Source organism: Sinohyriopsis cumingii, chromosome 7, assembly GCF_028554795.1.
Source record: "Sinohyriopsis cumingii isolate HCF-2022 chromosome 7, ASM2855479v2, whole genome shotgun sequence".
Classification (NCBI taxonomy): domain Eukaryota; kingdom Metazoa; phylum Mollusca; class Bivalvia; order Unionida; family Unionidae; genus Sinohyriopsis; species Sinohyriopsis cumingii.
The window spans coordinates 19,580,784-19,598,401 of record NC_142967.1 but is presented as its reverse complement, the minus strand read 5'-3'; the positions used below and the strand labels follow the sequence as shown (position 1 = coordinate 19,598,401).

The 17,618-nt window shown below is 34.2% G+C and overlaps 1 protein-coding gene across 1 annotated transcript in view; it reads right to left on the bottom strand.

The window, feature by feature from the left end:
- Positions 1–17,618, bottom strand: part of LOC149794824 (exocyst complex component 4-like) — a 76,810-nt gene that overhangs the window by 28,586 nt on the left and 30,606 nt on the right. Inside the window, exons 7-8 of the mRNA XM_089964481.1 lie at positions 10,817–10,898; positions 6,781–6,991 (exon numbers count right to left, since the gene is read on the bottom strand). Coding sequence (XP_089820607.1) covers positions 6,781–6,991; positions 10,817–10,898 — 293 coding nt within the window. The remainder of the gene's footprint in view (positions 1–6,780; positions 6,992–10,816; positions 10,899–17,618) is intronic.

Sequence of the window (17,618 nt, the reverse complement as noted above, 5' to 3'; positions counted from 1 at the left end):
AATGATTGTTCTGATAAAAAACAAACAAAAAAGGAATATTTAAAAAAAAGGATTGTTGCTACCAGTGATAGATGCTACAGTCCATAAAGCTGGCTAATGTACATGTCACAAATTGCAGTTGTAGTGTCAAAGCTGACATAGTGGTCATGCAAGGTTCATACAAGTAAAATATGACAAAATTCAAGGACTTTTGAAGGACTTTATTTTGATTTTCAAGGAGTCTTATATCTGAACTCACCATAGATATCTACAGTTGGAACAACCTTCAGACTGACTTGTGGCTCATGTAACTGCATTTTCCTCTCCCAATAAAGTTCATTAAGATAGGTACAATAAACAAAAAGCCAAATTAACAAAAAGTTTCTTAACAAGTTCTTCCTCTGAACTTAATTTCTCTTCAACTCCTTGATCTCAGCATCCAGCCTATTGCAAAGACCTTCATAAATTCCAAGGTTCTCCCCAGCTCCTTTTCTATTAGTATTGGCCTGTGCAACAAGTTGCCACTTTAGTGTCTTTTCTGTTTTTAAAGACAGTTCATCTACTTTCTTCACAAGTATTTCATAATCTAATCTGGCCTGCCTTTTTCTTCTTTTCAGATCTTCAATGTCATCAAGAACATGCTTTCTTTTCTTCTGCCCAGACTCAGACTGCTTCTTTTCCCTCTCCTTCTCTAAATAAGTTTCATACTTCTATCTTTGCTGAAACTGCACTTACAAGAAGCCGATTGGTGATTGGAACATTCAGTACTCCTCCCACATTTCTAACATAATCACATATGATCCTCTGTGCAACCACACTTTGCAACTCTTTAAATTTTCACACTCTACTTCCTTGTTCACAGAAAAGCCACACTCTACTGTTGCTTGTCCATGGGAAAGGGTCAACAGGAGCTTAACAATCTCCAGCAGCTTCCCATACCTAGCATCTGACATGTGATCCACAAAAAATTTGTCCAGTCTATCCTTGTATCGATCAAAGCCTGTAAACTTATCAGTAATAATAACTATTATACTGTCAAGAAAGTCATTATCTTGTTGCAGGATGACTTCACCATCAAGCACATTGAATCTTTTTGTTGCAATATCAACTTCATAAGTTTCTTAACTTTGTCCCTGCTGAGATTTGTATGTCTGGCCATTTCCCTTGGACACAAAGATACTATATTTCTGAACAAAGAATAAGTGATTGGGGATTTCACAGTAATCTTTGTTAACACTTCAATCATAAATGCCATACATTCCATTCTGAACTCCATTACTTCCTTTTCACTCATGGTTGCACTTCTCAACTTTTCTTCAGCTAGTAAACCGATGTCCACCTTCTTGAATGTCAAAAGATTGGTCTTCTCTAAATCTATCCGTAGCAACTTTTCTGGTGTGGTTGCCTGGTCCAAAACTTCAGGCGTGACAACTTTCCGCATCAAGCATTTGATGACTGTAGTCAAGTCATACACCATAAAAGGCACCATGGGCTTATCTGTTTGGTAGTTAGCCAGGAAAGGCTGCAATAGGGTTGCAATGAAACAAAAAAATTATAGCTTTGCTCCGATTAGCTTGTCCTTCACTGCTTGACTTACTAAATCAAATGATTTGTTGGTAGGTTTAGGTAACTGTTTTGACTGAACCTTCTTGACATAAAGTTTAACTGAATCCCACACCTGCAATGCTCGCTGGGAAATGGGTATGTTTTCTAACCATCTATGGCCTACAAATTTTAGTGGCATGATTGTATTGCCAGCTAATTTCTGGTAATCTTCCCTCCTGGCAGGTGAATCTTTAAAAAGATAGTACAGACTGCACAGAAGTGAAGCGATTCCCCATTCTGTAACAAGTACACCTGCCTTAAATGCATTATGCAAAGTATGCAGTCCACATGAGCCAATATTAATTAAATCATGGCCTATTTATCTGGTTTTGGATAATGTCTAAAACTTTCAAATTCACATTGGGCCTGTCCATACTTATCTGCACCATGTTGTGGATATTCAAGTGGTTCATTGTTTCTTCTCTAAAATGATCAACTATATCATCAGCTGTAGATGGCCTGCAATCAGAGAGGATAAATACATATAAATCTTCACCAATTGCCTTGGTCCATGCTAAGAAATAATTAATGTACAAAGTGTCAATTTATTTATTTTTAGTTCATGCAATTCATTATATATGTATCAACGATTTATGCTCATTTAGTTTATTTATTTTTATTCACCTATCTTTAGTAATTCCAAGGAAAATGTGAATGCAATCAATACTTAGAAACTTGACAGCTGACGAAATTTTTTTAAAAGAAACTAAAAATAAAAATAAAATAAAAATAACAATAATAAACAATATACATACCTAAAAACTGTGATCCCAAGTATATGGTCACAATGTGGTGTGTCCCACCATCCCAGAATCTGACATGTATGTCCATCTGCTTTTCTTGCATTTTCTTGTTCAAGGATTCATCAAAAAGAATCACAAACACATCACTGACATTGATAGAATTAATTTTTTAAGGTGTTCCGCAATGCCAAAAACACACAAGTATGACGTTTTCCTTTCTGCACATGAAAACTATGCAGCCAGATCACTGTCTGGAAACATGAAAAACGTCAGCAATATATTCATTTGATTTGTAGAATGCATGTGTGACCACAGTACGCAATGTCCATGTTCTTGGAAATGAAGTTGGAAATATCTGCAAATGTTGAATGTGTGGTTGAAGCTGCATAAGATGGGGGTGGGGGTAACATCAATCCTGTCATTAATTTATCAGATAGCGACTTTGTTTTAGATAAAATGTCAGTGTTTCTGATACGTCTTGATTTTGTCTGTTTTTATTCCAAATTAATCCAAACTCATTGCTGAGACTGGCGCTTCACTTTTCGGTGTTTTATAAGGGCACTCTCACCAAGTCTATAGCTTTGTTGCACACACAACACAAAGCTTTGTCTGTCCTCGGTCTCCTTGACCCACTTATGGGAGCCTTTCTATTCATGATTAAAAACAAACTTCCCTGGCGGCATTTTCATGTAGAAACCAAGGCCACAAGGTGCAATGTAAGAAATAGAAAGCCACCATATTGTCATTCCCACAATCCTGCTAAATGGAAATCTTGAGTAATCTCCCTTTCCTTAGTTACCAACCAAGTCAAAGAAAGTAAAAGACAGAGTTGATTGGTCATTTTCTGCAAATTTTCCACTGAGGTTCCTTTTTGTAAAAAAAATTATGGTCTTTTATTTTCATAAAAATTCAATCTTGTTTTAAGGATTTTTGCTCATTTTCAAGCACTTTTTAAGGACTTTTTCAAGAGGATTTTAAAAAAATAAGCACTTTTCATCCAGCAGTAGAAAATTAAAATACTTTTCAAATCTGTGCAAACCATGTCATGCATATTGTTTGTCTATAAGAGTTAATCTCTATTGCCGGGGGTAAATAAGGTCACTGCCTATTAAACCAGCATGAGGGAATTGTTTGCGGGATTCGATTGATAGTGTTCAAGATTTGTGATGTTTGTTGTATTTCCCCCTGATGTTAAGTGATTACATCCCAATCACACAGCTGTTGTCTATTCAAGTTGGTGTGATTGGGTTACACACTTTGCTTATAGAGTTATTCTCTGTATGTCATCTTTGAATGAAGCCGTTGATTTTTGTCTCTGAGTAAATGGTTCTGTTTCTGGATGAGATAATTCTTTCTTTTTATTTCACTAATTGTTAGATATGCAACGCACCTGTATCAATTTTTTATATGATACTTTCCCACAGCCCAGTCAAAACTGTCTTTAGGTTGATATTACAACTGAGCACTAATAATTTTAACACCTAGAACCTTAATAACAATGGACAAACCTCCAACTAAAAAGAGACAAATTTTAAGGCGGGAGAAAATATATATTCTAACTGAAAGAAGTGAAAAGAGCACACCACTTGCTAAAAAGTGGTTTAAATGTCGGTAAAACAAATCTAGGTTGTTATAAAGGAAAATGAGTTATTCAGAAACAATTTCATATGCTAAAATATGTGATCTTCAAATGTAAATGTGATTTCATGTTTAATGATAGAAGTATATCTTTATTGCTTTATAATTTTGTTTGCAGATGAATGCAAACAATATTTTAGCAAGAACTAGTAATAAAAAATGGAATATATGTACAATGATTGTGGTTATTTTTCTTGAAATTGTTTCTGAAACTAGACCTTGGAAACTGGTCTTTTTGTACAAATCTGCTATGAGACCACCTGTCTTGAGAGACCCCTTTCTGTTGGCAGAAGGGTCAGTCTCGCGTAACAAGTTTTACTGTAGTACAGATATTAATAGTAAGACAGATACTGATGATCATTCATGTACACATATTGATGCTAGTACAGATATTGATGTTAGTACAGACATTTATGGTAGTACAGCTATTGATGGTAGTACAGCTATTGATGGTGGTACAGCTATTGATGCCAGTACAGCTATTGATGCTAGTACAGCTATTTATGGTGGTACAGCCATTGATGGTAGTACAGCTATTGATGGAAGTGCAACTATAGATGGTAGTACAGCTACTGATGGCAGTACACATACTGATGCTAGTACAGCTATTGATGATAGTACAGCTATTGATGCTAGTACAGCTATTGATGGTAGTACAGACATTGATGGTAGTACAGCTATTGATGGAAGTGCAACTATTGATGGTAGTACAGCTACTGATGGCAGTACAGATATTGATGCTAGTACAGATACTGATGGTAGGACGGACATTGATGGTAGTACAGCTACTGATGCTAGTACAGCTATTGATGGCAGTACAGATATTGATGCTAGTACAGATACTGATGGTAGTACAGACATTGATGGTAGTACAGCTATTGATGCTAGTACAGATATTAATGGTAATACAGATAGTAGTACAGATATTGATGGCAGTACAGACACTGATGGTAGTACAGCTATTGATGGAAGTACAACTGATGATGGTACAGCTATTGGTGGAAGTACAACTATTGATGGTAGTACAGACATTAATGGTAGTACAGCTATTGATGCTAGTACAGATATTGATGGTAGTACAGATACTGATGCTAGTACAGATACTGATGGTAGTACAGACATTGATGGTAGTACAGCTATTGATGCTAGTACAGATACTGATGGTAGTACGGACATTGATGGTAGTACAGCTATTGATGGAAGTACAACTGATGATGGCACAGCTATTGATGGAAGTACAACTATTGATGGTAGTACAGCTATTGATGATAGTAGAACTATTGATGGTAGTACAGATACTGATAGTAGTACAGATATTGATTTCAGTTCAGATATTGATGGTAGTAAAGATACTGATGTTAATTAGTACAAATATTGATAGTAGTACAGATACTGATGGTCATGCATGTACAGATTTTGATGTTAGTACAGATATTGATGTCAGTACAGATATTGTTGGGAGTACAGATATTGATGTTAATTAGTACAAATATTGATGGTAGTACAAATACTGATGGCAGTAAAGATATTGATGGCAGTACAATTACAGAAATTAATCCAAAACAAAACTGACATATATTAATCCAAAACAACAAAATTTAGAGTCTAAAATAGAAAACTCTTCCTCTGAGTCAAGTTATTGCTCCTGAAATGTTGAATCTGCAGACATTTCCAGAATCTGGTGTTGTCCTACTGTCATTGAATCCTTGTGGAATAGCAGGTATCTTGTGTATGTTAATATTTATTTTAGAACATTGAGGATATTTGCTTCTTATGAGTGAATAATGGAAATATTTTATCAAGTGGGTGAAAATAGACATTTTTCACCCACAAGATGAAATGTATCCATTATTCACTAGATAGCAAGCAAAGTAGCAGATTTCTTATTGAATCATGCAATATCCAGTTTACTGTTTATGTTCTGCTGTTTTGTGATTATTCACACAGAAAATGTAAACAGTTACATAATTCTTCTTCCCAATTCAAAATTAATAGCATATTAAAGTAAAAAATAATACGTGCCTTGAGCTTGAATCGGCTTTAGCACGAGGCAGCCATTATACCATATGGCCATAAAAGCATCTAAGAATAACATTTCCAGTGAATTAGCATTTTTATTTTACTTGGAAAATGCAGTCATTTACAGCCTAGCATAAAATAAAATTGTGTACATTGATATTTATGTTAGAACCATAGTGTATCTTGTGTACATGGATATTAATTTTAGAACCATGGTGTATCTTGTGTACATTGATATTAATTTTAAAATCATAGTGTATCTTGTGTACATTGATATTTATGTTAGAACCATAGTATATCTTGTGTACACTGATATTAATTTTAGAATCATAGTGCATCTTGTGTACATTAATTTTAGAACCATGGTGTATCTTGTGTATGTATATATTAATTTTAGAAAACTGGCTATCAGATAATGATGATCAAGAAGATTTGCATATAATTTGCAGGTAATTCTGCATGTACTTATTCTTGCGTAAAAGTTTTAGTCAAAATATTATCAGCTTTTAAGACTTTCACAAACTTCTATAAGAGATGGAGAGAATTTAGTGAAAAAAATTTCAAAATATGTGGCATTGAATCTATGTGCTCTTAATAAAGTGCTAAGATAACAACTTTGGTGAACTTGAAATGGGGACAAGGTTTTGTGGAAAATCTGATTCAATGATGGAAGTTTATATAACATTTTATAAAACTGATCAGAAATAAAAAGTGTAAAATCTGGTTCAATGATTGCAGCTTTGTATGACATCATATAACTGAACAGAAATAAATAAAAGATGATGCATTCTTGTACCAGGCTTTCATGAACGTTTGCCACAGTTCTCATCTGTGTTACATCTGTGATGATCTCATGCTGGGGAATGAATGCCTCATCTGTTGACAGATTGGTGATAAGGATGATTGCCTCCTTAGAGTTAAGGGCCCTCATCTCTTCCTCAGAACATACCGTCCTGTTCAGCTCCTGACCATCTGTAGGTTGCAGTGTTCTCCAGCTAGGGAGAGATCTGAAACGAAAATATCAGCTCATTTCTAATCCAAACTAAGCACACTAGATCAATGTTTAAACAAACAGATGCCCAGAACATCATTTAATTTGTTAAAAATTGATATGAGAATCAGCAGAATGTTGGTGCATAACATGGCTGACATTTATGCGCCACAAATATTGCATTATCAATACACAAAACAGCACGTTTTCTTCTGAGTTGGTGGAAAAAACAAATTTGATGTAGCATAGGGATGCATTGAGGCCATCAGGCCAGAACTTATTCATATGCCATATCAAACAAGTTCTTTCAAACACCTCAGTACAAAACATGAATGTCGTTCCATATTTATTACATACCACCTATTTTATCCTTTCTAAATAAGTTGAACTTTATGAATGGAAGTCAAAACTGCACTTAATAAAAGTTTGAATCACTGCATCTACATGTAGACATCAAAGTAGACACTAAGGTAGTTCACATCTAGGTGTGTGATACAGAAATACACAATGAACAGCTGTATTAAATGTCAGATCAGGTATGTGAGATTAATTGGACATGTATTAATGGTGTAGATTACTGTATTGTGTTGACATATGGTTAAACCATATCGTATTTTTGTGAATGTAATGAGTACTGTGATTTTGGACCCACCATGAGATGAAAGATTTAGTTCTCAGGCTTAATGTGATATTTTATATTTTTAAAATCTTGAAGATTTTGTTTTGTTTTCATTGAGAACAGCATTCTGCCATTCAAGATAGTGCAATGATTTTTGTTTTTTACATGACATTTGATTGGTTTACAATAAAACAGTGCTGGACTGTGTCCCTGTTCACTGACTGTCTGTGCTTAATATCTGTATATGGCTAGGATGAATAGCTTGTCTCTCATAGTACCAGTTTCTTATGCAACACACACTGAGATTGTGTCTGACTAGATTCATACTGATTTCTAATTCAAGATCAAGATACTATGTTAAAGTTCAGGTCAAATATTTATACTTAATTTATACTTATATTGGATTAACATGACAACCATGAAATATATCTCTGTCTGAGTTAACATTTACCAAGACAGTGTATCCAAATTATAATGGGCACACCAGAGTTTTAACTGAAGATTAACATATCAAATTAAAAGGTCTTGATTTCAGAATGTTTTCTGTAAATTTCAGCTCATATTTAAGAGTTTTGGAGAAGTCATTTGAAGGTTGTTCTATTTTTAGCAATGATGGTGACAGCAGATTGGTATCATTTGAAGAAAACTGAAAGCCCATCATGCCAAAATGTTTTTAAATATGTCTGATAGCATCAGGAAATCAGATTAGTAGATTTTCAACTTATCAACAGATCAATTTCTAAATCAGGATTTCTTACTGACATAAAATTTACATGATTTAAAGCAATGGTAAACAAGTGCATTCTGTGCCATACTACGTCTTCTCTTCACATTGTAATAAAACAACTAGTTTAGAACATGAATCAGAATTAAAATGTCAATTAATTATTATGAGTTCAGATATTGTCAGACAAATGAAAAAATGTGGGTTGTACATCTTATCATTCAATGCAAAACCACCTGCTTCTGAGACTAATGCTCTAACCACTAGGCCACCGGAGCGGTATAGGTAATGTGCGGACAGAACATGTAAAAATATTTATTTTTCCAATGTAAAAAATAAAATAAAAAATCTAATGTTCAAAAGTGGAAAATTTAAACAATTAAATGGTACTTTTTTTCCCCTGAGACCTGTAAGAATCATTTGTTTGATCAAATTTAGTAAAATTCTTTTTGGTGATTTTTCATAAATTGTTTCAAGATTCAACATTTATTAAGAGCAGTGGCCATTTTTTGACCAAGGATTGATATCATTAATACAAGACTTTATGCCTGGATACTTTCTACCATGTTTGGTTCAAATAGGTCCAGTGGTCTTTTGTGTGTGTTTGTTTTTCTTGTACTTTTAACATAGCTTTAACAATTTTTCAGTCATATCGCTACAATGTCTGCAGTATGGCAATTTATAGTGATATCTAGCACTGGGGCATCATGCTGCAGACATGTAGTCACATTATCCTGACACCAGGCTGACCAGCCCTAACAATAACCTCTTAATGCTGAGCGCTTAGTGAGACAGATGTGAGTACTGTAAGTCTTTGTTATGACTTGGCCTGGTTTTGAACCCACAATCTCCTGAATATGAGGTAGACACCCTAACCACTAGGCCAACAGAGTGGCCCAGTAATTTTTTTGAAAATAAATTAATACTAATTGTTGAAGGACAATACACAGTGGACAATGGACAGTACCACAAGCTTACTTGGCCCTAAAATTAATGCATGCAACCAGAACCTGGTCTTTCATGACAGGTGGACTCCAACAGCAATGGTCTTTCAAGTCAAGATTTTATTGTGTTACTCACTGTGCTCCCAACACATATGGCATGATCTGCCCGTGTTTTTCCGACCTTTCTTGGTACTCTGTCTATGTCATGATAATGTGGAAGTCCCTGGTACAACCATGTATATGATGTAGCTCTAGTCCTTGATATTATTATTATTATTAATATTATTATAGGTTACTGCATTTGTATGGAAAAATATGAGTTTTTTGGATGTAAATATTACACAACCTTGGGAGTGCAGTATATTCATCTGACAAAACGAGTTCATATTTTCCCGCACAAATGCAGTAACCTTTTTATTATATGCTCATTTTCTTATTCTACCTAATGCTTAATTATATTAACAAAATACACTACAAGAAACAAAGTAACTGTATGCCGTATTCCAAACTAAATACACAAGCGCAGATTCATCATTACACAACAACAACATCATTACTGCGCACATAACTCCGCCAAGATAAATTTGAACTTAGTCGCGTGCTTGACATAACTTTAGAAAGAAAATGGAGTGTCTAGTTAAAATTGAAATTTGGAGTCATATTATGAATGAACTTTTCCATTTGATCTGGAATGAATAGATTTTAGCATTTTTTTCGATTCTATGAAATTTTGTGCTTATGGACTGGATTTGTAGGAGACAATCCACATGAAATACATACAACTGACTTAGCAAGGGAGAAGCAAATGTGTTTCTGTTCCTGTCATTGAATGTTTGAAATAAAAATGTGGTAAAAATTATGAAGTCTCTCAATTGCAATTATCAAAAAGATGCTATGGAATTTGCTGCTTATTTTATTTTGAGTGCAGTAAGGAGGATGTAACTGCACTTACATTCAAAATTACAGTACCATTTTGAAATATGTAATCAAGATTGAGAACCTATGACATGGCTCATATAATTTAGATTTGCAGAACTAAGAAAGTACATTTTGAGGAAATTTAGAATGTAAAACTGTAAGTATATTTTTTTGTCATTCTTATTACCAGCTAAAGAAGACAGTTTATCCCTTGTCACTTGTATGTTATTTGTAAGGACCCTTTCTGGCACCAACTATTTAGCTAACCTAAATCTGAAACACTGTATCAAAAAACTTAACACGGAATGTGCCAAAGTAGCTGGAATGTGGCAGTCCACAAAAAAATTTGTTTTACTTCATTCAAAAACAAATTTAATCAACCAAAACGTAAAGCGCCTACTACACGAGTGTACATGATTTGTTTACAAATCAGAAGTGCTGGCGCCTGCATCTATTGTTTGTTTACAATAGAAAGTAGTTCCTTTATGCACATGAATGCAATATGAAGGTGTGCAATATCGTAAAATATTGAACGATTCTGACAATGTAAAGTTAACAGAGAATAAAATGAGCATATATTAATTATTATTATTATTATTAGACAACTTGATATTCAACCTATGAATATGAACTTGCCTAAGAAATCTGCTGATATCTTCATCTTTCGCCCACATTGCACTGATGATCCTCTTCTCGTCTGTATCATACTGTACTATACCTACAAAAGGAATTACAGTACTCATCATCGGTATCATACTGTACTAAACCTACAATGAATTACAGTACTCACTCACTATAACACTATCAAACTGTACATGACATACAAAATGAATTACAGTACTCATTGTCCGTATCATACTGTACTATACCTACAAAAGGTCAGTAAAAATGAATTACAGTACTCATCATATGATTCATACTGTACTATAACTACAAAATGAATTACAGTACTCATCATCTGTATCATACCGTAGTATATCTACAAAAGGTCAGTGAAAATGAATTACAGTACTCATCATCTGTATCAAACTGTACTATACCTATAAAAGGTTGGTGAAACTGAATTACAGCAATCACTCACTATAACACTGCAAGGTCAGTGAAAATTACTTAGTGTTCCCTCGCTACAACACTGTATAACATGACTTACTTGCTTTATAACAAAGAGTGTTTAATACTGAGGCACCATACAGTGGGGTATATTATGTTTTAATGAGTATTACATAATGAAATGTAATCTATGACCATACCTGACTTATAATGAGGATTGTGATACACTGAGGTACCTAACGGTAGGGTGTATTATGCTGAGGTACCTTACAGTGGGGTGTATTATGTTCAGGTACCTTACAGTGGGGTGTATTATGTTTTAATGAGTATAACATAATGTAATGGAGTCCAGGACATGACTTATAAAGATGATCATGTCATACTGGGGTACCTTACAGTGGGGTAAATTATTTATTAATAATATTATATATAATGAATCCATAGTCATACTTACCTTATAGAGGATTGTGTTATACTGAGGTTCTTTACAGTGTGGTACATTATAAATTCATGAGTATTACATAACTGCAATGGAATCCATGGCAATATTGGTCTTTAAATAGGATTGTGTTACACTGAGGTACCTTACATTGGAGTATGCTATGTATTCATGAGTATAACATATTGTAATGGAATTCATGGCCATACCCGTGTTATAAAGAGGATTGTTATTCTGAAGTACTTTACAGTGGGGTACATTATGTATTAATGAGTATTATACAATTTAATGGAATCCATGGCCATACCAGCCTTATAAACACGAGTGTTAAAAATGAGACCTTTCAGTGAAGGATCCCAGGTTTTCAAGTACATTTATTTATCACTCTTCATAATATCTTAACATGTCCAATGCACTGGAAAATGTGATACAGAAGTCTAGTTGTGAATCATGTCAGAATTTCATGACAAACTTTGGTGAACTTAAGTGAACAACAGTCAAACCTGTTATAGTGACTTTAGTCCACCTCTGGTCATTCAGAATTGTAATCCACCTCATGTCTTTGACAGTATTTATCTGGCACAATTATGATCTGAGGATCATTTTATCCAGTACACAAATTTCAAACAAAACTTAGTTCTGTTGGCAAAAACTTATGTAGCTTGCATAAAGCTGTTAACAGCAAATGCAATGCTAAGAAAATGCTATTTTGCAATGCAGAGTAATAACGGGGCCCCGAGTGGTTGAGTGGTCTAAATCACTCTCCGTTACGGATCACTGCCATCTCACCTCTGTCTGTGTGGATTTGAGTCTCCGATTCAGCCAATGTGGGTATGTGAGAAAGCTTGCCAGTAGCTTCTCATGGGTCGGTGGTTCTTTCCGGGATTTTCCCAGCTTCTTCCCCCACCATTAATACTGGCCACCATGTATAGCCTATTGTGTGCTGAAAAATGGTGTCAAACCCAACAACAACAACAACAGAGTAATAACAATGAAGTCTGTGGTTTATCTACCATGCTGTAGCAATAAAGACTAACAATGACAAAGTCTGTAATTTTTCTACAATGGTGAAGCAATACAGATTAACAATAACCAAGTCTGTGATTTTCTCTAGCATGCTGTAACAATACAGATTAATAACAATAAAGTTTGTGATTTGCTCTAGCATGCTGTAGCAATACAGATTAATAACAACAAATCTGTAATTTTTTATACAATGCTGTAGCAATACAGACTAACAATAACCAAGTCTGTCATTTTTTCTACCATGCTGTAACAATACGGATTAAGAACAATGAAGTCTGTGGAATTTTTTAGCATGCTGTAGCAATACAGATTAATAACAATTAAATTTGTGGGTGCTTTTAGCAATCTGTAGCAATACAGACTAATACAAATAAAGTCTTTGATTTTCACTAGCATCCTGTAGCAATATAGATTAAAAACAATGAAGTCTGTGGGTTTTTTTTAGCATGCTGTAGCAAAAGAGAATAATAACAATGAAGTCTGTGGTTTCTGTAGAATGGTGCAGCAATACAGACTAACAACAATAAAGTCTGTGGTTTTCTCTAGCATGCTATAGCAATACAGACTAACAACAATAAAGTCTGTGGGTTTTTCTACCATGCTGTGGCAATACAGATTAATAACAATGAAGTCGGTGATTTTCTCTAACATATTGTAGCAATACAAACTAATAACAATGAAGTCTGTTTTTTTCTAGCATCCTGTAGCATTAGAGAATAATAAAAATGAAGTATGTGGTTTCTCTAGCATGCTGTAGCAATACAGACTAATAACAGTAAAGTCTATTGTTTTCACTAGCATGGTGTAGCAATAAAGATTATCATAAATGAAATCTGCGTTTTTTCTAGCATGCTGTAGCAATACAGACTAATAACAATAAAGTCTGTGGTTTTCACTGAATTCTGTAGCAATACAGATAACAACAATAAATTCTGGGATACATCTATATATGTACAGCGTGACCCCAGAAGTGCACACTCCATTATAACACGTAACTATTTGGATATAACACAGTCATGTTGTGGCTCCCAAAATTCATATACATTTGTTTTTTCCAAACATAAAAAAATAGTTTTTTCTTTACAAAAGTACTAAAAATACTCTGTAAAAAGTTTATTCAAGGATCACACAAGGCTTTGCTAATGTCACAAATTGCTCTTTTTTTTCTTTTTATTGGTGGCAAAATATACCATCTGGTGATTATTTTTAATTGGCAACATTGTTGGCTGTTTGAACTTGTATATACACCATTGATTTGGAGTGGAGAAATTCAGAGGACCCTGAAAAGAAGCCACAAACTTGACATAAAATGCACTGAAATGTATCTATTGTTACATTAACAAATTCTTTGTCCATATTGACAAATCATCTTAACAGTGCATTGTTATATCATAATCTGTTTATGTTGACATCCAGCATGAGTGCTGTATGTTGCGAGATACCCACTTTTTTTAATTGTTAACATTTCTGTTAGTGGAGATCATCCAGATGAGGCATTATCTCATAATCTAACTTTCGTCGGATTTTTGGCTGCTCGCAAGTAATGAATATATTTAAACAGACTGACATTTGCATGTGGGTCGTAAGTAAAATTCCTTTTTTCATTTAAAATTAAATCCTTCAGAACACTCACATTTCTGAAGTAATCCTTATGATCTGACCAGAACACCTGCATCTCTATTGTCCGTTGATTCCATTTTTTAATTTCTGATGCATGTATGGAAGACAACATTTCTCCGCTACCACAAATTTATAAAAATAAAAACAAAACAAAACAAAACCAAAACAAGATCTTACTTGTTGGTCTATTCAAATGGCAGGGAGGAACAGTAACTACAATTGACCCAATGATGGCCATTCCTTTTTTTAAAATGTACCCAGATAAAATAGTTTGCTGAAATTTCAAAGAAAATAGATTGCCTTTGTTATGAAAATGTACCAACCAAATGGAAAAAAATCAGTTTCAATTATGCAATACAATTATTCAATGTTGCCGCCACAATAAGAAACAGGCATTCGTTTGGTTCTCCAAAGCTGTCCTTTAGTGGTGACTTCAATAACGCATGCACCCTTCATCAAAGAAAGCGGACTATAAACTTCAAAGGAAGTCAGTACCAAACTTAAATAAAAGCAATGGAATCTGATGGATTGTTTCATTTTTTAATGCCACTGGAACATGCTTATTGTGCAATAAAGTTTCCTTTTTGCAGGAAAAAATTACCAATGGTAGCTTCAAATGCAAACTAACTTTTACTGACTTGGGATGTACTGAAAAGTAAATGTGCTTCATTTGTTATGTGATTGTGCTATTTTTTCCACTGAATTCAGACCTATATGACCTGAGACAAAATTACTGAATATTTTAAATCTGTGTGTGATAGATCGCTCCATTGGCCTAGTGGTTAGAGCGTCCGCCTCAGATGGGGGAGGTCACGCGTTCGAACCCTGTCTGAGTCATACCAAAGACTTACAAAAATGGTACTAACAGTTGCCTTGCTTGGCACTCAGCGTTAAGAGGTTAGTGTTAGGATTGGTCAGTCTACATGTCTGTGGCATGATGCACCAGTGCTAGACATCACTATAAACTGTCACAATGTAGACATCGTAGAAATATAACTGAAATTTATTTAAAGCTACGATAAAAATCTAAATCACACACATGCACACACAAATCTGTGTGTGCACATATTTTCAATGGAATTACTTGTATTGTGTATTCAATGTATGTGATGAGATTCATGGGTGAGTACAATGTGTTGGTATTCTATTCATACTATACATTAGACATGTATATATAAACAGTATATAATTAGACATGTACATATAAACAGTATACACTTATATGTATCAATGCGTGGTTCTCTGAATAGAGTAAAATATTAAATATGCCTTCTCTGCTTTCACTACAGGTGTTTTTTTTTTAATATGCATCGATTTAAGATGGTAACTTTGCCAATGAAGCACGTATTTTTGCGCCAACATTTATAACCTACCCAGCCCCCCCATCCGCAATTTTTTTGGGGTACATGCATTATTTTCTTCAACTAACTGACCTGGTTGCTTATAGCATAGTTTGGTCCATAACACAGTAGGGTTTTATGGCTCCCAACTACCACGTTATAGTGGGGTCACACTGTGCTAGTAATCTGGACATGTTGGTCATGAGGATTTGTACATGTTATGTCAGTTATGCTTAGCACAGTAGATTGCTACCAACTGAATTACCCTCTCTAAATCATTATTATTATTAAAGACACTGGATTTCCATTGAAAGACTTATGTTAGCTAGCTGGTCCTAAATAAAAATGGTTCTGATGAATTCTAGAAATCTTGAAAATGTTATCACGACTCTTTTTGAAGGGATAGTTGTATCAGCTAAACACTTCTAGCTATATATAGTTGGTCCTCAAAGATAATAACGCCAATGTGACCTCCCAAACAGTGAACTGTCATACCAACAATAAAATCCCCCAAATAACACTTCTTTGCTGTGATATAGTTATTCCTATCTTAAATAATATTACTACTCTTCTTCGATGGTTTTATCAACATGAGCTTTTCACTAAAACTCTATAATAGCAATATACAGCTAGTTCTGAAATATTTTAGTATCAAGGAATGTGATTCTTTCCTTGTATTATTCCACTGTTAACTTAATATATTGCTTAGTGATAGTAGTTACAGTATCAATGGAATTTGATTAATTTTGACTTTGTTCTGGTCCAGATCATAAATTGTTTTGTCCGTAAACCTTAAATAATTTGTTATCATATTTAATTTGCATTGTTTGTTTGTTAGTTTTCTTTTTTAAAATATTGTCACCTCATTACACGCTATTGTAATTTAATATTAAATATTGGACTTGACCTTGTCCAAAATTGAGTTCATTTCTGCTTGACATTGACCTGATTTGACTTTCTTCTGCAAACAGCTAATACATAGCTAAATTATTCTCTATGTGTATGGGTTTAAAATCAGTATTATTATTAATAGAAGTAAATATGTTTATTTGGGTCTAGGTCTAGGTTTTGGAATTTCCTAGGTGTATTTTACATAATCTAGGTTATGGTTTCCATCAGTAATTAATATTTTTATTTTAAAAACATGAAGATAATTCTAGAAGGTTATTTTCCAATAGGTAATTTTGTATATACAGAAAATGCTAATTGTGACCTGAGATCAAGTAGAGAACTATATAATCTTGTAACTGAGAGGATTTTCATTCGTGATTTAAGTTCCAACACAATCAAGCTGTATTGTATATCCTGTCCAGTATTAGTTAGGCTGGAATCTATTTTCTTCAAATTACTGAATTCAAGTGATTATTTTCTCTGGAAATAGAAAAATGCTCTGATTAATGAAGCAAGTTCCCAACTATTAAGAAATAGTTGGAACTATTCCATTCAAATTTACCTGTGAAAGGTGGAATGTTACCAGGTGCCTGTTTAGAGGTTACAATTGGTTCAATTCAACTCCCCTTTCCATCAAAACAAATAGCACAATTCAATTTTAAATAACATAAATTTGGACGACTTATGCCATGTAAACCATCATAATGAAACATTAGAAAAAATCCTGGATCTACCTGTGGTAAGTCTTTTTGTTTCCACTACATACCAACCAATAACACAAAAAGGTCTGAAGGTGTATGAATGCATCTGTGCTGGGTCATTCCTTCACCTCAACAGAAAAAGAAAACAGATATGTCTCTTTGCTGTGATGTTGTCACTTATGTGACTGAAGGAAAGTAAAGTAGATGGACAGGCAGTAACCACAGATATGTCCCTTTTGCTGTGATGTCATGTGACTGAAGGAAAGCAAAGCAGATGAATACGCAATAAACACAGCTACACAACAGCTACTGTAAAACTGGAAAAGTAAGAAAATTTGCTCCACATCATCAGAGCAAATCAAAGACACTCA